At 32.9% G+C, this 20,320-nt stretch overlaps 1 protein-coding gene across 1 annotated transcript in view; it reads right to left on the bottom strand.

Annotated features, from left to right (window-relative positions):
* The window catches only part of LOC130904089 (maternal embryonic leucine zipper kinase-like), a 106,566-nt gene that overhangs the window by 32,823 nt on the left and 53,423 nt on the right, over positions 1-20,320 (bottom strand). The window contains exon 6 of the mRNA XM_057816646.1: positions 12,977-13,031. Within this exon, the coding sequence (XP_057672629.1) occupies positions 12,977-13,031 (55 nt within the window). The remainder of the gene's footprint in view (positions 1-12,976; positions 13,032-20,320) is intronic.

Genomic DNA, 20,320 nt, shown 5'->3' with positions numbered 1-20,320 from the left:
ACTGAACTTATCCACCTCCTTAACAGTTTATCATACCCTTATTGAGTCCCATTTCCGATATGCGATTCCCTTCTGGGGTTCGTGTAGTGCGACTGAATTTGAGCGAATTTTCAAACTAGAAAAGAGAGCTGTTTGATATTTACTCGGACTAAACAGCAGGGCTCACTGCAGGAACTTAAAATTCTGACTCTTATTATATTATTCTGACCTAATTCGTAAGCACGCTTCTCAAATTTCAGAAAGGCCTTTTAGTGTGTAAATGAGTTCTATTCTAATAATAATATTTAATTCCGGACATGCTGCATACTGGTTTAATTTTTGCTAAGGAATTATTACAACTTATATACTAATTATTACTGATTACTATTACCTATAATTTTGTTACTCATTGTGGTTTTCTTCTTTATATTGACATTTTATTTTATTTGTTTTATGGTTATTTGGTTATTTTTATCTTAGTTTTTTCGTTTATACAAGCTTTTGTCTACAAATTGTAACATATCAGATTAACGTACGTACACTATTAAAAATACGTATTACATGGATACTATCAATATCTGACGCGTTCGAGTATGTGCATGCAACAATTTTTCTTAAATTTTAAAAAATCTGTATCCACTTTACCCATCGATGAAAAGGTATACATTATATAAAATTTTTTCATGACGCTCGAGTAAATCCCCATTTAGCATCGTGAGCTCCCCTATTATTGGTTAACAATGTCCTAATCCCAACGTTGAATATATTTCTGGGAGACCTCTTTCGAAATTTTTTCCATTCCCTCCATCACAGACCTTTTTATTCTCAGGAAAAGTATCACAAAATTTCCCTTTTAAGACATTTTTTGAATCAAGAAATCGAGTAATCTAATAAGTAATGGCGAAAGATTTTGAACAGCTAAAAATCGCCATTTAAAATCGACTTTCAAATCGAGTCACTTCTGATTCTATTTCTTCGTTTTAAAAAGCGGTTTTTTCTGTTGAAACTAATTTTGATACCAATATGTTCTAGCAATCAAAGGATACAACCATAACGTTGCTCTTATACTATGATTGACAGACTATTTTAGCGAGAAATGATTAAGTGTAACGATCATCAGGGGAAAGGCCGACGACAGTGCAGCAATAATTCAACTGTAGCTGTATTCAACTTTCTTCTTCATTAATGTTATTGTTTCGTGTAGCGATCCCCACTTAAAGCTTCATAAGTTATTCACGGGACCTCACACACACACGTACACGCGAAACTACCTGTAGAGAAAACTAATCCTATATTAGGGCCAATCGTCATCAACCCAATATTAAAAATTTCGAACCAACTTAAAACCAATAAACCCGACGAGCTTCTTCTTGTATTCATTTTTTTGAGATTGATATCAGAAAGTAATCGAAGAAAGCTATATCAGATGAATATGGAGAATGACGCAATACATGATAACACAGACTAATTTTTCTGCAAAAATAACTAAAAAATCATCAATAAAGATTACACACTGTGTCCATTGTTTCCATTTTATTTTCTATTTCTGGGGTATATTGATGTGTACCCAAGTTTCATCCACTATGACAAACGGACGGAAAAATTAAATTGGAATACGATATCCAATCATTTGTTTAAAGTTGTCATTCAGGTAAGCTATTGATCAAGCAGTTGCAACACCCAACTTGCAACTAGCTTTTACATATAGTTGGTTATAACCTGAAACACGTCGATTCTGATTTTCAAACAGGCTATTCATAAGGATACCTTTAAATTTTTGGCGTCATCTATGTGAGCGTCATCGCTGAAATTTTTAAATGGAAATGTGGGTGTTGTGATACGTTATTTGAAAGGTATTTTTAATATTAATATGTCTGAGAAACTCATGTTTGTATTTGTCTAAAAAATGATAAACTTTTATTATAACAATGAACTGTGTTATCCATTGAGTGCAACTAATTGCTCCATTTGTTCATCTTCAGCTAAAATACAATGAGACGTGCCGCGAACTCTTCTCGAACCCTCTCTATAAGTTCCGGGGTTATTGTGCAACACCAATACGTATTCTTTCTTTGAGATTAATGATATATTGTGGTACACTTTATGTTTCAGTATACCCATAAAAAGAGATTAAAATGAGCCAAATCATGTGACCTAGGCGGCCATTCTATTGTTCCTCTTCGACCTATCTAGCGATTTAGAAAGACGTTGCTTGTTTGGAAACAACCAAAAATAAGGAAGTTTTGAAGAAATTCTAAATATTGAGGATCTGTTAAGGTTTCTTCAAAAAAGTATGGTCATATTTTCGGTAGCCCAGTACCAATAAGTGTGACCAAAGTAGATAACAAATTAACATTGAACTCAAAGAAAAGATATACATTGAGGATGCATGAATAACTGCGGTTATAAAATTCAAAAAGAGTTCTCGCCACATTTTTCTCATTGAATTAAAACTGAAGGTTAACAATTTGATCACTTACTTTGGGTTTCGTTGTATTTAACGGATAATAAAATTTATTGTTATAATAAAAATTTATTAATTATTTAGAAAAATACAAACATCAATTACTCAGACATATTGATATGGCTGAATAGATATTAAAAAGACCTTTCATATAATGTATTACAACACCCACATTTCCATTTAAAAATATTAGCCATGACGTTACCACACTTACATAGATGACGTCAAAAATTCGCAAATAGCCTGTTTTCGAAATAACGCATTAATTCCTTTCATTTGCACCATACTGTATGTTTACTTCATGAACTATCCCACGTACTTTCATTCGACGATCTTTAAATCTAAGGACTCGGATTTTAACAACAATTTTTGGACATGTTACTGTAAATGACGATTCTGGACGTTCGGCGTCATCCAAAAGTAGTCAAATGAGGTAAAAATAAAGAACCTCGCACAAATGATTCCATGGAAATAAGAAGAAATGAGTGCCGCTATTTTCTCGACCTTGGTTACCTGGATTTCTACTCCCCGTTTAGTAGTACTTAGTTCGATGGGTTGGATCTTAAGGCCTTCGTTTCTTTTCTTTTTGATATCGTCCAAGATCTCTTGAATCTCTTGATTATGCAAGACTATGTAGATTTGCTTAGTCTTGATGTATCAAGCGGAGTTGACAACTTATCTCATGCTAATGTTCTGTTGGGTTGAATGATTCCATTTTTTTTTTGTAGAATCACATATGCAAGGGCGGATTCGGGATCATGACAAAGAGTGGTTAAAGACATGGAATTTTAAGCCTTTTACCCGCAAAATATAAGTTGATTACGTTGTTTTTGACATTGATATTAATTAGTTCATGTCAGATTCTTCTACTTCTTAGTCTTGAATTTCCTGACCATTTTATTTTTGTTTCATTTGGTATTGTTTTGATATTCGAAATATTTGGGGTATTGGCTTCCTTTATCCACGGTGTAAAATAATTCATACTTTTACATATTCCTACCCATATCAGGGTTTAGGGGGTTCATTAGCCCCATGACTCTCCCTGGATCCGAGTTTGCATATATGACAATCTTTTTTATAAAAAATTGTTTGATAAACCTTCTACACATAATTACTAAGCTTTTGATACTAGGTCTTAATCGTACTTTGACAGTTTTAGTTGAAAATTTATACTTGTTGCTACTTATACTTGTAGTTAATTTTGTCTAAAATCAAGCGAATATTTTCATAAGTTTCTTTCATCTTCACAGAATGAGCAAATGGTATAGAAGGATTTAAATTTCCATTGTGTAATAACACTGCTTTTGAACTGTATATAGACGAGTCAATAAATAGGCGCTACTCACTGGGATTATGCTCAATATCAAGTTCCTTTATTAGACCAGCAATATCTGTACATGCACACAACGAATTTTCCATACTGTAGAATGCAGAAAATGTAGCATTTCTTTTTCTAAAGGTCGTAGTTTTTGTCTCTTTGGCTAACAAGTTCCATTCCTTAAGCAAGAAGTTCCGACTGTTGCCTTGATAACTCCAAATCAGGTGCTAAATCATTAAACTCATTTTGAACTATTGAATGTGGCTCGCCGGAACTGGTACTTGGAGTAAAAATAGGATCGGTGCGTTGTTTTTCGGAGCTTCCTGATGATACGTTGTCCTATAATCTGGCCGGTCGGTAGTGAGAGCAATAAAAACGCGGGATCGGCTCATGGGATGCTAGTGGTAACTTTTATAACGATTCGTATTGGCTGAAGCAATGTCTGAGAATGTCAATTTCACACAGCTGCACGTTAAATTAAATTATTATTATTATATTCTAAAAATTTTATATCAATAATTATTTTAAGCTTTTGTTTTATTATGTTATTTATTTACTTTGATAAACATTAAAAATTAAACTACATTTCTAACATGCGCTTTTACAGTAAGAATTATGTGACTGAATAATAGCGCATGTTAAACATGTACTTTAATTTTTATTATTCTTTAATATGTGGTATTATAGTTATGTTATACATTGACTATCCTCTATTTTAAAATAAATTTTATTGTTAAAAGTGGATGTGATATTCATGGAACTAAATTTAAACTGTCTATTTACGTTATTCAATCTGAAGAACAATCATTTCTAAACGCGTCATTGCTTTAATACTTTTAGAATTTTTACAAAATGCATCTGAGGATCCAAACATAATAAATATTTATTATTTATAAAAACTGGAGCGATTTTCCTCATTGCAACCAAATTAATGTTTTTATTGTAGATGCAATCTTTTGGTTAGTGTGGGTAAAAAAATATTCCAGGACTATAATGTTTACATATTGGATAAAAGTGGCACTGTTTTTAAATTCCACCAATAAAACGCTAAGACGACAAGAGTCACAATGACAATGGAATGTGATCATCCGGTGGTCAACAATTACGGTTAGATCATTTCCATCCCTAAAAATACCGATAAGTTCCTTCACATCATTATCTTGCACTACCTTCGGGGAAAATTATTCTTCTGATTTATCAAGGTCGTTCATGTAACAGCTGCGAGAACTAGTTCTTATTTTGCAAAACATTTTAATAGGTCACACGGTGAACAAAGTGTGGACTGATACTACAGTCTTAAGTGCACGAGATGCATTTATCTGTGGCCTTTCAACGGGCTTAAAAAACCCGACGGGCAAAGGACAAAGATTAATAATCTTACATATTGGCTCCGAAAATGGTTTTGTAGAGAATAGTCTAGATATGTTTCAGTCCAAGAAAACGGGTGACTATCATGAGGAGATGAACTCAGATGGGTTCGAGGGTTGGTTAAAGGGAATTTTAAATAAACTTGAGGACGGATCAGTCATTGTAATGGAAAATGCATCCTACCATTCCAGAAAATTAGACCAGTGTCCCACAAGTTCCACAAGAAAAGCGGACATACAACAGTGGTTAAGGGAACGAAATATTAATTTTGAAAACAATATGGTGCGGGCAGAACTATTGGCATTGGTTAAAGGGAATCGGCCATTAGTCCAAAGATATGTCGTTGATGAGATGGCCAAAGAGAAAAATAAAATTGTTTTACGATTGCCACCTTACCATTGTGAATTCAACCCAATTGAACTCATATGGGCACAAATCAAGGGTGAGGTGGCAAGGAAAAACACAACATTTAAAATTAGTGATGTCCAAACTTTATTTACTAAAGCTTTAAATAATGTTACCCAAACCAATTGGAGTGAGGCAATCCAACATGTCCGCTTTTTTCGAAATAAAATGTGGGACATTGATAATTTAATGGAAAAACAAGTGGAACCTCTAATAATAAATTTAAGAGCTGATTCGTCCTCGTCGGAATCAGATTCCGATTTAGATTAAAATAAAAATTCATCCGCCCTTATATCCCTCTAAACCACCTTTTTTGAAAACAAAGAATTTATTCAGGAAAGGACCGTGTTGTTTATAAAGATTATTATTATTATTATTTATATCATTTTGTATGAATTTACTTTATAACTTTTGATACGTATTTGTATAAAACATATAGCACGACATTTCTTTCTTAGATTTCACTTTACAGTATTAAGTACCCTTATATTTTTATTTAATATACCATAAATTTGAAAAACCGTCTAGCTATTTAAGGTTAGGGAAAACAAAATTACTATTAAAATAATAATTATATAAATTTATAGATACTTTTAAAAAAATCAAGGCAACGTGTGAAATATGTAGGTATAACGTTTAGTAGTTAACTAAGTGAACGAATATTTTAATGTATGAATGCTATGCAATTGATAAATAAAAGTATTATTTATATGATACGATATTAAAATAAAGTATTTAAAATTCAAATAAAAATGTTAGTTTGAAAAAAGCATTTAAAATTCAAATCAAATTTGCCACTAAATACCTTTTAGTGTTGTGTATGGTGTGATTCAGGCTTACAATTTCTCTCTCACGCACTATGCACGTGATTACTCTCTGTAATGAGCGGCCATACTATAGTATCTTCTAAAACAATATTTTTTGGATCTAGGTGCAATCGGTACTGGTAAATCTTCGTTATGGGGAACAGATCGTATAGCAGACGGCCAATTAGAATACTCTATATTATGCTTTCCTTCATTAGAGTAGCATTCAGTCTTTGTTAGACAAAAATAGGAGTCGTCAGAATGGTTAGTAGGTTCCCTCCATATCCATTCGAAGAGCAAAAGGCATGCTTTTTTTCTTTCCATTCATCCACTGCACCAATGACAAGCTACAACTAACACAGCACGCGTGAGGGGCCTACTTGGTCTCCATTTAGAGTATCAAAATATTTGAAATAGGCTTTTTTCACATCTTCGGAAAATGGCCTGGATTTCACCATAAATTCTCCACAAATATACCAAAATTTGTCAGGAGAAGTTTTGCAACTTCGGCGCGTTTGACACGGTTGAATATTTTCGTCTTTATAATCACTTTTGCACTATGAACAGAGAACCACTCAACAGAATACTAATTATTTTTAATGTTATTTTTATGTTTATTATTATGAATAATACAGTTTAGGTATTTTTTGGGCCATAAAATTTACCGATCTTAACAACCTTTATAAAATTACCTATCTGCTAATGTAAACAGGGATAATTAAGCTATTGAAAAGTGGTACGCGTTAGGGCTTAATAAATATTTTTTCTGTTATTGGACGGGTATTTCCACCACAAATAAAGGTCTCGGCTGTGTTAGGAAAATCTTGTTGGCCAGTGTTTTTAGTAGTAGTAACCTTAGAAACTTCTCGCCCCCAAATATAAATAAGTGGGAAAATTTCGCTATTAATTTTGAAACATGCAAGATTGTTTTATGAACTATTTCGAATCATTGAGAATTCAAATATTGAAAAATAAATACTATTAATAAGCATAAATAAATTAACTCTTTATTGTCCTTAAATACGAGGATGTATTGATATCTAGTTAGCCTTGACCAGTTCCAGGCATAAACAAAATATTGCGTTATCATAGCAACGAACTATAACTTATTAGAAGTGTCAGTATTTAAAAGGGTTAAGAGGTAAGCAGATTTACGAAGATATACTTAATACCCTTGGTGATCAATGTCCGTCGCATGCGACCGTGAACAATTGGACTTCAAAAGAGGTAACTTTTCCATTGAAGATGATGACCGATCGAGAAGGCCAGTTTCTGTGTCTGTCTGTGTCTCCGAAAATATCGATGCAGTTCATGACTTGATTTAATCAGACCGTCGAATTGGGCTATAACGGATATCTGAAACACTGAATATTTCATACGAACGCGTTTCTCATATAGTTCACGTCAATTTGAACATGAGAAAAATTGCAGCAAAATGGATCCAAATGTTTGAATGTTGACCAAAAGCGTGCAAGGGTAGAAGCATCGCGTTTGATCTATGCTCGATTTGAAAACGATGTATACTTCTTAAACCGAATTGTTACTATGGATAAGACTTGGGTACATTTCTACGATCCAGAAACAATGCAAAAATCGATGGAATGATGGCACTTTGGTTCTCCAAGACCTAAGAAGTTTCGTGTCCAAAAATATGCTGGAAAAGTTCTTGCTTCAGTGATAAGAGTAGAAAAATAACTGGAGATTACTATTCGACATTAGTGACCACTCTACGGGAGAAAATTAAAGAGAAAAGACGCGGAAAGCTATCCAAAGGTGTTTTGTTTTTGCAGGCCAACGCCCCTGCACACAAATCTCATGTTGCCATGCAAAAAATTCGTGATTTAGGATTTAGAATTTGAATAACTAGAACACCCTTATTCGTCAGATTTGGCTCCGTCCGACTATCATCTCTTTCCTCAACTAAAAAAAGGTTTAAATGGTCGTAAATTTTCTTCCGACGAGGAAGTAATAAAAGCTGTGGAGATCTGGTTTGCAGAGCAAGAAGAAACAGTTTTTTTGAAAGGTCTAGAGACGTTGCAGGTTCTCTGTAATAAACGTATCCAATTAAGAAGAGAATATGTTGAGTAATAAAATATTTTGACATTGAAATTTTGTTTGGTTTTATAGTAGGCTAAAAATTTTTCAATATACCCTCGTATAGTATTAAGTTAAACGAACTGAATACAATGAATCTGATACTAATATAATCAAATGCTAATAGGACCCTCTCTCAAATTGAAACCCGTCCGGATATCATATATCAACCTCGAAAAAGTTCGATTAAGCAATCCAAACTTCGCTGTAGATAATTGAAGCAGTAAAGAAGGAGAGTATATGAGCGAATGCGGTGCTAAACAAAGGGTTTGGTCAACCTGCACTCACTATCTGGACATGTTTACCAACGGCGACTGTCATAAACATCGGTTTCCGCACCGTTTGCGATTTGCTTGGTGCCGCATCGCGCGAGTTGACTCGGAGTCGATTTGTGTAATGCGACGCGAGATTTGGGATTCAAAAACGTCAGAAATGCTACTGCGCTACGTTACCATCTATATTAAATCAAAAGAAAATAAAATTTGTTTGAAAACAGATTACGAAAGATGCAAAAATGTTTTATTTGATGATAATAATTTGAAATGAATATTTAGAAGTATATGCATAGATTTTCAGGGATGTTTTTGAGACATCTATGAAAATGTGACAGAAAGTTATCCTAATACTTATTTGGATTGAACATTTTTCCTAAAACACTATACGTAGTTTGTTATGATGTATGACTTGAATTATTTATAAAAAATAGATTTTAAGCGATTTTCTTTCGGCATATATGAAAATGTGACTGAAAATTATCCCAAAAGTACTCATTTGGATTGAACATATTTTCTATGACAATTTGTTAGAATGTATGACCTGAATTATGTATCTGACCTTATAAAAAAAATGTTCAGGGATTTTCATTCAGCATCTATGAAAATGTGACTGAAAATTATCACAAAAGTACTTATTTGGATTGACCATTTTTCTGAAAACCCTATGTAAAGGTTGTTAGTATAAAAGACCTGAATTATGTATCCGATTTCATAAAAAAATAGATGACGGTGACGGCAACGGTTTTAAGTCATTTGGAAGGTAACAGCTCGGGAATAGTTTCATTTGCAGCCTTCAAAATGGCTTCAGGAAGTTCTTCGTCGGATGAATCCATTAATATTATTGTATCGGATTCGATTTAATGTGGTTTAATTTAGAAGATTGTACTTATTCGGTCACTTCCAAGACGTTTTGAACAACTTTGACGTTTTAGTAACAATTACATGGTTATATAAAAAATCTCTGTATTATTTTATATTTTCAAAAAATTAAAAATGCTACAAAAAGCTAGAAAAGGTTTAATTTTTATTTGATGGACTATTTCGTAAATATTTATTTACCTGTAGTAACAATAGTTATAATCTCATAAGTAAAAAACTATCTAATAAGGTCAAAATTTGCATAATTTTACTTTCCCGCACTAGTGCGGGAAAGTGACACTTTCAAAACTAAAATGCGTGCGAGAAAGTGGGTTAAAACGCACGGTCATAGAAAAAATAGATTTTCTGCGATTTTCTTTCAGCATATAAGGTGATGTGACTGAACATTATCCCAAAAGCACTTATTTGGATCAAACATTTTTCCTAATATCTGATTTCATAAGAAAATAGATTTTCAGCGATTTTCTTCCAGCACTTAAGGTGATGTGACTGAGAATCATCCTGGAAGTACTTATTTGGATTGAACATTTTTTCTATAACACTATGTGTAGTTTGTTAGGATGTATGAAATGAATTATGTATCTGATTTATACAAAATAGATTTTCAGTCATTTTCTGTCAGCATCAATGATAATATCACTGAAAATTATTATAAAAGTACTTATTTGGATTGACCATTTTTCTGAAAACCCTATGTATAGGTTGTTAGTATAAATGACCTGAATTATGTATCCGATTTTATAGAAAATTGGATTTTCAGCGATTTTATTTCAGCACATATGGTGATTTGACTGAAAATGATCCTCAAAGTACTTATTTGGATTGAACATTTTTTATATAGCACTATATGTAGTTTGTTAGGATGTATGAGATGAATTATGTATCCGATTTTATGAAAAAATAGATTTTTATTAATTTTCTGCCAGCATCTATGATAATATCACTGAACACTATCCTATGGTTTCTTTAGCACATATGGTAATTTGACAGAAAGTTTTTCTACTTATTTGGATTGAACATTCTTCTAAAAACACTATGTGTTCCTAAGTTTGTTATCGATGCTATTACTGAATCCCAAATAACGATAAAATGATTCTCATGTACTTCTAAAAGTAATATATTATACACATTCGAGATTTTTACTTTGATGATGAAAAGATTTCTAATTAATCTACTATTGCATTTTTATTACAATTGTCTCAATTTGAGGGATGAAAGCTATGTGTAAGTGTATGTGTTTCAAAAAGCAAGTAAAGCTTTTGAGCGAAATGGCCTCCGGAAGACGTCGCTTTAGTATATCAGTTGAGCGCTCTGTGTGTAATCCCTGGAATACGATTGTAATCAGAGGAAATGAGATCACTTCACCGACCGACAGTGAAATTATATCGCACTGAGCGAAGAAGAATTAAGGAGAGAAGCAGAGAAATAAATAGGTTGCTAGTAAATGGTATAGGATGCCTGGACTAAGGTAAGATGGTCCCACCGACTTATTGGGGTGGAAACCTTGCTTAACCGCCCTCGTAGAGCCACATACGGATACTTCATAGAATACCTTAATAGGTCCAGTTCCCCGGAGTGTCCAGTCTGTGCAATAAACAGCAAAAGTGCGGAGCACATATTAGTCTCAAACCCGCGCTTCAGTATGGTAAACTGCAATAGGAGTAAGAGTAATGCCTGAAAATATGGCTATTCTGTCAATGGAGACTTCCTGAACAGTAACGAATACATGTGCCGTTGAGGTAATGAGAACACTTCATTCTAAAGAAAACAAAAGGAGCAAGGACCCAATCCAGAGAGAGGAAGCAATTGACGGAAATGCTGTATTGCTACATCCCCCCGACCTCCGTCTTATATTTTCAACCAAACATTAAGTCACTCCACTACTTTTTCCACTTCGACATTCTCGTTAAATGTTCCTGTAAGGAACAAATGAGCTACATATTACTCTATTCAGATTCTATGAATATTCACGGATTTTTTTTGTTATACTTCTTGGTTTCTTCGCTGCTCGTCAAAGTCCCGCTATTATCTCGGTCTTGGTTACCTGGGTTAGTCTTTCCCGTATAGTAGTACTCAATTCAATGTGTTGAATCTTCAAGCCTTCGTTTTTTCTCTTTTTGGCATCGTCCATGATCTTTTGAATTTATTTATCATCCAAAACTCTGTAGATTTGCTTAGTCTTGATGTATCAAGGGAAGTTTACTATTTATCTCACGGTAATGTTCTGCTGGGTTGAACGATTCCATTTTTTCTGTAGAATCATATATAATGATTTTAATTGCAGAGGAGTCACATAGTGACCATTCATTCGCATGGGCTTTTCGAATCGTAATGTGAATTGATAATACACCAAAGATTAACTACATCGCAAGATATTCTGCGATTTTTCGGTGGATTAAATATCAAAAAAAAATTATTATAATATATATTTGAAATGGAATTTCATATTGATTGGAACAGTTTTATTGAAGGTATAGTATATTCAAAAGTGGCCGAGGTATGATGATATAATTGTATTTTTCTAACCATCATCAATTTCAAATGCAGTCATTTGAGAAAATTGCGAACAATTTTTTTTATTGATTACCACTGGATTTGAGCTGAATTTTTTTCTAGAACCAATTATTATTACTGCTCCTATTATCATAAAATTTTTGCCATGACACATTGGTTAGATTTGGGCAAATCAGTACATCTAGGAACCTTCCACTACACCTAGATCATTTTTGAAACAATGATATCACAGATATAAATACTAATACAATGAAGAAGTTCGATTTGCAGGACAAAGCATCATTAAAATGACGTAAATAGACAAATAATGGATGATGCTTGATTTACGCGTGGGTTGTACCTACTTCAGGATAAAAACTGCCAATCGAAGCATATTTATTAACTCAAAAATCCTTTGTATAGTATAATTTTAGGCAAGGAAAGTGTTTTCTTTGTTAATCAAGACGATTTGAGTTCAAACCTGGATGCTGACAACATTCAAAGCAAAAATTAAGGGCACCACTTGTCAGACGCTGATAAGAAACCACAGACAGTGTGCATCCTATTATAGCCTCTCAACATACTCATTCGCGATTTTCTCCTAATCTGTGATAACAATAGATGGAAGGTATATTGGTGAAATCTAGGAATCGTCTAAGTCGGATCACATATGGTACTTGAGGCAGAAAATAATCTTAAACTATTACTAATGTCGCATATGATTTGATGCTCCAAAAAAGATGTAGTGACCAGTGGTTTTTTCCTCGGCAAGATCTACTGAATGTTATTATGGAGAACGCAATTTTTTAATTAAGAAAATGAAATTTGAACAAAGAAACAAGTGAAATTGTTTTTTGATCTAGTTCATGTGATCTTTTAAATAAAATCTACTCACCTATCAGGCGTGTGCACTGGTGTGGCAGGCTCCGTGGATATTCTTTTAGAGGGAACTGAAACAAATATTATTATTTATTCAAAAGGCTTTGAATCAAGAGCATAAAAAATATATAATTAGACAAAACGCTAAAGGCAAAACAACATACACGGTTAGTCCAATTTTGTCTCTACTGAAAAAGAAATAGCATGGAATGTCAATATTAATACTAATAAGGAATGGATAGTTCTAAATAGTTCTAAATAGTTCTAACAAATCAATTTTGAACGATATAACAAGTGATGGAAATTGTATAAATATCGACAAGAATATGGTCTTGAAATGATATACGCTGTTATACGGGATTATCAGAATTAATCTTCTGGAAAAGATGTTTTATTATTTCCGATAGCTCATCCCTTAATTTCGCACCGGACCCACTTACAGTGAAAGGCAAAGATGTGATTTTAATTTTTCACTATAGTTGTTTTAGATAGATTTTTCAACCTCCACAAACCACTGAATTACCGAACATATTATGTACTTCATTTTGCGTCAATTTTTGGAAGATTTGGAAAAAGCCGAAAACTACTGGGGACCAAATTTTGAAATTATGGCGAATTATCTGAAGCTGAAGGTTGCATTTCCAATTTGTTTAACGATGGTGAATCCTAATTTTTCCCCTCCTGCATGCTTGTTTTTACATCATAGTACTGGATACATCAGTAATCCATTGTTATTAATATTAAGAAAACTTTGTTTGGCCTGTCTTTATTGTGTTAAAAAACAATTACAAACAGGCATCATTTACAATAAAAATACTGGACATGTAGTTCCCGCATTTATTTACTGCATTTATAAATAAATATGGACAACGCGGGGTTTTCTTTTCTAAAAGTTGTAATATCCGTTAATTTGACGAGTTAAGTTCGACTTCTTGAGACAGCAACCAATAAGTTCTCTCTATTAACTAACCAAATCAGTAACTAAACCATTCAACTGTTTTGAATTAAATGATTCCTTGAAGCTTCCTGAAGAACCATTATTATCTTCCTTAGTTCACAAAACAATATCTTAGCAACCCTAATGGGTCTAACAGGTCTTATGACAGATGATAAATTTGGACATAAGATCTAAAGCTTCTCTTTTTTGGAATAACTTTCAGTCTTTGATTTTTGTACAAAAATAGCAACAAAACTCAAAATGGTTGGTAGTTCATCGCTATAGCATGCTACAAAAGGCATACTTCTTCTCTTCCTTCGTATCCACTAAACTGATGACAATCTACATTTAACCCAGCATACATGAGGAGCTCACTGTTGTTTTTCGTGATCTCTGATTACCTCCAAAATATAAAAATCGAGCCTTTTTCGCATTTTCAGAAAAAGGTGTTAATTGCGACTTCACCATAAATTCTCCTGCTCAGAAGAAATTTTGAAAATTCAGTTCGTATGGCATTTACTCAAAAAATTTTCTCAACTTACTTCAAAAGTCAAATATAAATTAAATCAGAGAATGAATTACCCAGTCTTTATCTTTCTGCTTATAAATACCGACCAATTCAATAACTCTTCACAAAATTTACTATCTGCAAACAAAAAGGGTCTAAAAAACATATTAAGAAGAGAATATTTAGGTTTTTTTGAATATTTTTGCAATTATTCTATTATTAAAATTATAAAAAGAATTGTTTGAACTGTGTTGTAGTACGATGTTAATTTAACTTAATGAATGAAGTGTGGCGGATAAACTTTATTCTCCCCCAGAACATCACTATACCCCTTTAATAGTAAGCAGCTTCGCGGAAAAATTAAGTCGCTGATAAAGATTGCGTTGTCTGCAGATCTTTGTTAGTTATCACCACTAACCAAACCAATTTTGGTTTCATCCGCCTCCATTGTAGCCAAGGTCGACTTGCATACTGTCACGACCATTGGAAACGAGCAGCATGAAACCTAGGAAGTAGAGTGGATCCTCAATGTATTTGAACTGATGTCGCTTGGTATCTGTAGACTTCGTTTCAGTGAATGGATGATATAAGAATATCCAAAATATCCGATATCTGACGGTTGAAATACCCTGCATCGTGTAAAGCAGTAGTTCCTCCTTGGTTGGATAAAGAAATTTTACACAATGGCATTATAATGTACAAAAAAGACTACAATTGTCACTGCACCTAATTTTAATCTAAAATTAATAGGTAGAAGAACTATATTCAACATTTTATTTACAATCCAAGACTTTTGACATTGTGAATAAACATGTTATTTGATCATCACTTATAACTGTATTGATCTCGGGTAAAGACCCACAATCAGCGATATCATGGAAAAAACATTAGAAGAAATTACCTTGCGGGCGGAAAATAACGGAGTAGAAGTTTATCCTAAAAGATCTGACGAATTGTGTTCACAAGAAAATACAAGATACCTAAGATCGCGGCATCAACGTTGAACAAGAGCTCCAAAATGAAAAAGGGATCAGTTAAATTGTAAAATCTACCGAAGCACATCATTAACAAGAATACCAGTTGAAGTAATAAGTAGAATTAAGCAAAAAAAAAAACAAAAATAGATACGTCAAAATCACTAGGGGATTTAATGTGGCTTGACAAGTGGAAAAAATCAAATCTGAAATTAATGAATAAATATAAGGCAATTCAACACTAGAAAATCGTAATATAAATTTAAAAACAATAGCAATAATAGAAGCAATGTACACAGATAATTGAAATGTGATACGAGCAAAAAACGAAGAACAGAGATAAGTGTCAAACAAGTATCTGTACGAGGCCAACGCATGTTCTCAATAGTAATAAATGGAACAATAAAAAGAGTATAGGATAGAGATGAAAAAATTCAATATAGGCGAATAAACATATTTAACGAAATTGATATCCGCCAATGTTATGGTATTATTGGCGAACTTAGAAAAAGATCTACAACATAACCTCGAAATATTAAATACAGAAATGAACTTGAAACTTAAAACAAATGATACAAGGTTTGCCTTGTATTTGCCAAGTATTTACAAAAAGTGAAACAGAAACGAACAAGTTGGAAACAAATTGTTTTTTTGTTTTTCAAAACAGTTCTATACATTTTTGCATACATTCAAGGCAAAACCGCTATCCGCTCATCTTTTGTTTTGAAGTGGGGAACAAGGAACCGTCATTATGCCATAAATCGGGTGAATACGGGAAATGAGACATTAAACCAATATACGCCTGGCAGGCGTAATCCATCTGGAACATATCTTCCTCGCACATAAATGCTCATTCAAAATCGCCTCTATCTGCCTATAAGCCAATTCATGAAGGACGCACGACCATGACGAAATTTTGCAAACCAATTCTAAACAGTCTTTTCGGGTGGTGTTTCTATGATTCTATGCAAATCATCCAACGAAAGTCTGCACGGGTGATCTCCATCTTTTAAATGTTCGCTATCAACAACTTATCCAGCCAATTTTTAAATTGCTACCAGCTTCGCAATAATAAATACAAAAACAGTAATGCCACAATTTATTAACGCCGTCTATTCTTCGATGGTAGGAAATTAAAAGTCAACTCCCGTACTAAGAGCATGATAATATCTGGAGAAAATAAAGTAACAATATTCAAATGCAGGAAAACTAATTGAACAGGTAAAAAGCATATCTAATATTTCATTTATTATTTACCATTGATAACAAAATATTAATACTTCACATAGAAAGCTAAATAAAAGGTTTGTGTTAGGTCGATTGACCAATTGTTTCACACTGACCACCTTAGGTTATTCATATAAAATTACTATTAGAATATACTAATAAAAAATTCAGTACATGCTGAACATGAAGCAATAAAATTTTCCCCTTAACTGTTGCTCATAAGCAGTCGTTTATTTTAAATGCATTGCAAGATAATAGAGAATTGGGAATATTCAAATATTTACTAAAAAGGAACACTTGATATGAAAAAGAAAGTTTTTTTAATTTTTTATTATGTGTAGATTCTTGGAGGAAGAGGGTAAAGAGCCACAAGTTACAAAATTTTGAGATTCTACGAAATTCAGTTAGTCATAGAGGTAACAAGTCCCGGCTCTGTTTGCACGCAAATCCCAACTTTTGGCAACGCAGCATAAAAGATTCGTTCCTGCATCTAGCCATTTGAATGTGTTTTATTGGTCAAGAAAAAGATAAGCCACATGTGATTTAAAATAGTATCGACAAGTTCAGCAGGTGTTAAGCGGGCTCCAAAACAGTGATAGTTCTGCTCGTTCTGTATCGGACTTCGGATCAGATGATAGTGTAAAGGATGAAGATTAAGTGGAATAGAGTTATGATAGTGGATTTAACGAAGAAAGTGATGTTACGGTGTGTATCAAAATCATGTCGCTTATTCCCTTTTAAGTGAGACAGTAGTAACTAATGGCTTATCACCTCATTTTTTACTGGATTCTTTTAATTTGACGCTATTCAGTTACATGAAAAATGGTTGAAACAGTTCTAAGAGAAAACCAGTAGATTTTTTCTTTACATGCGACCGTAGCTACAGGTTACTTCATGTTATATTCCTTAGTAAGATGTTATGCAGCTTATTACCTTTTTTTCATGTGGCCAGAACACATATCACATCATAGGAGCGACGAAATAGCAAATGTTATGTTAAATTTAAAATATATTAATTAAACTGCTCCTCAAACAGAAGAACTAATAATTTTTTTATTGACTATGGGGACCAGGGCAAAAACTGGACGGTAATGTGTTTATGGGTACATATGATACGCGAAAAAACATTTTCCTCGGACCACCGATGAAAATGATAGATTGCACACTCATTTTTACCTAAGAAAGTAGCTTATTTTACACATGTACTAAAAAATAACAAAACGTACATGTATTGAAATGCTTCTTTTTCTTATGTTATGTATGGTCTCGAACGATAGAGGGAATACGCGAATAAAATATGAATCTGGCAGGGTGCCGAAAGGCAAAAGGCCAAATTTAAGAAGACTGAAGGAGTAGACAATATGATTTGTTGAGGTTATATTAGTGTTTACAATAAAAATTTAAAGTTTGTTGTGATTTGTATTCAAATACATACTAGTGTCTACAAAATAAAATTAAGTGTTGTTACTATTACTGGGTAATGTATAAAGTAGTTAAATGAAAATTTATTCTCGATAGTGAAGGAAAACATTCTTCATGACTGTTTTGATTTTACTAACAGGAAAGTTGAGAGTTTAAAAAAATATATTTCATAATCCATCTGTTCGTTTTTGTCATCAGTACTATTACAAAATAAAAAATATTTTGTGGGATTTTTTAACGTTTTAGCACACGTGTTTATATACTTTTCAACACATGTGTTGAAACAATATCTTATTTAAAAAGTATATTTTTTGAAACATTTTTTACGTGGTCGTAGAAAAAATAGTGTACAAAACTCGTTGGAAAGTGTATTTCGCACTAGTTACGTTTCAGTACTCGCAGCTCGTACAAAACAGTAGCTAGTGCGAAATGTATCACTTTCCAAACTCGATATGTAATATACTATTAGGGTTATCGATTATTTATTATTATCTTACCATCCGATAGGGATTTTCGTTTTGAGGTAGAGCATCCTAATACTATGTTCATAAAGCATTACCTGAATCAGCCTTTCAAGTCAGTAAATTCATGAAAACGAAGTGTTCAACTGGCAAGTTGTTCAAGATTTTCAGAACTTCCCCTTAAATATTCAGCCTTTGTTCAAATAAACACAAAGAAACTGAAAGATCTAAAGGAATAACTACCTTTTGTCCCTCCTATTTATCGTGGGTTTTACGCGCAAATAGGTATAAATGATGTTCAATCGGAGACCACCGACATATTATACGAAGATAATATAGAACATATTGATCATAAATACTTATTTACGAGACTTTACAACAGGGCCTAGCTTTTAAGTTGAAAAAGGCAATAAGTCATAATTTTTCCCAAAAAAGTGATATTTTTTTGTTTTTGTTTAGTGATAATTTTGATACATATATATAAATACGGTACTGTAAAAAACATTGTGTATGATTAATAATAAAGATTTCAGGATTTGTGTAAAATGTAAAATTTGAAATAACTCCAATATGTGACATAGCTTGTGACCCTCTTCCTCCAAGCCTCTCAATTCTATTAGTATCACTTTTGTCTAAGCATGGCCCGTATACCACATCCCAGTAATTAAAATGTGAAAGCACTAAAGAATCACACAGCATTTTCTTGTAAGTGAATATTTAAATACATTCTTTGTTCATAGATTAATTTTAGTGAAGCTTTACTTAGTTTTTCAGTTATATGTTTTTTAAATCATAATTTGGTGTCGATAATGAAACCCAAATATGTATTTACCATATTCACTGAAAGTAAGTATATTAGTCTCAAGTCCCAATAGCGTCCACTTGAGTACCTCTGCTTTTTGTGCTTCATGGCCAAAATCAATGACCTAGACTTACTTGGATTAATGTTTTTTAGAGATGAAAGTGAGAGAAGTCTTGATTTATTTTGTCTGAAGCCTCCTGTATATTAAAAAGTTTGAATAAATAATAAATCTGGGTGTCGTCGGTATACATGTGGTTATTTACAATGTGTAAGGTACGTATGAAAGTTTATAATGTATATAAGAGGGGACCTAAAATGCTTCCTTATTGTATCGTCAGATTATCAGACATGACATCATTTAACATGATCTGTAGAGATCTATCTAAAATATCAAATGCTCTGGAATAATCAATGAATACAAGTACACTCATTTCGATTATATCCAATGGATATATCATCAGTGATAACGGCCAATGTACAATCTAGGTGCAATATTTGAAAATAATGGCAGAGTGTAAGAAGAAATAAAAGAAAAGCTAGGAAAACATGGTAAATTATTTGATGCATTAGAAGTTTCTTCTTCGAACAAAAACAGCTACAAAAAACATCAAAATTGAAATGGTGAAAAAAGTTGTAAGACCTACTATATTGTACAGCTGTGGAACATGGTCCTTGAATCAAAATCGAATAGACCACAAAAATACAATTGAAATGAGATTTTTCATTAAAATAAGAAATTAATGGAAAACGATAGAATAATAAATAAGGACATAGAGAAAAACTGAAGATTAGAACAGGTAGAAATCAAATATATGAAACACATTTGTGACATATACTGAATACCAAAAAAACGTCCAAAACAGCAGGAAATATTCTAGGGGTAGACCCAGTAAACCATTGACAGTATGAGGAAAACATCTTAGATTATATGAAATGTGAAGTAACAAAAAATGAAACAAATGATAGAATGACACGGAGAAAAAATCAAATAGCAATATAGCTCACAGTTATTCAGCTTAGAATTTAATA

This window comes from Diorhabda carinulata, chromosome 2, assembly GCF_026250575.1.
Source record: "Diorhabda carinulata isolate Delta chromosome 2, icDioCari1.1, whole genome shotgun sequence".
NCBI lineage: Eukaryota > Metazoa > Arthropoda > Insecta > Coleoptera > Chrysomelidae > Diorhabda > Diorhabda carinulata.
This window is presented reverse-complemented; position numbering and strand designations above follow the sequence as displayed.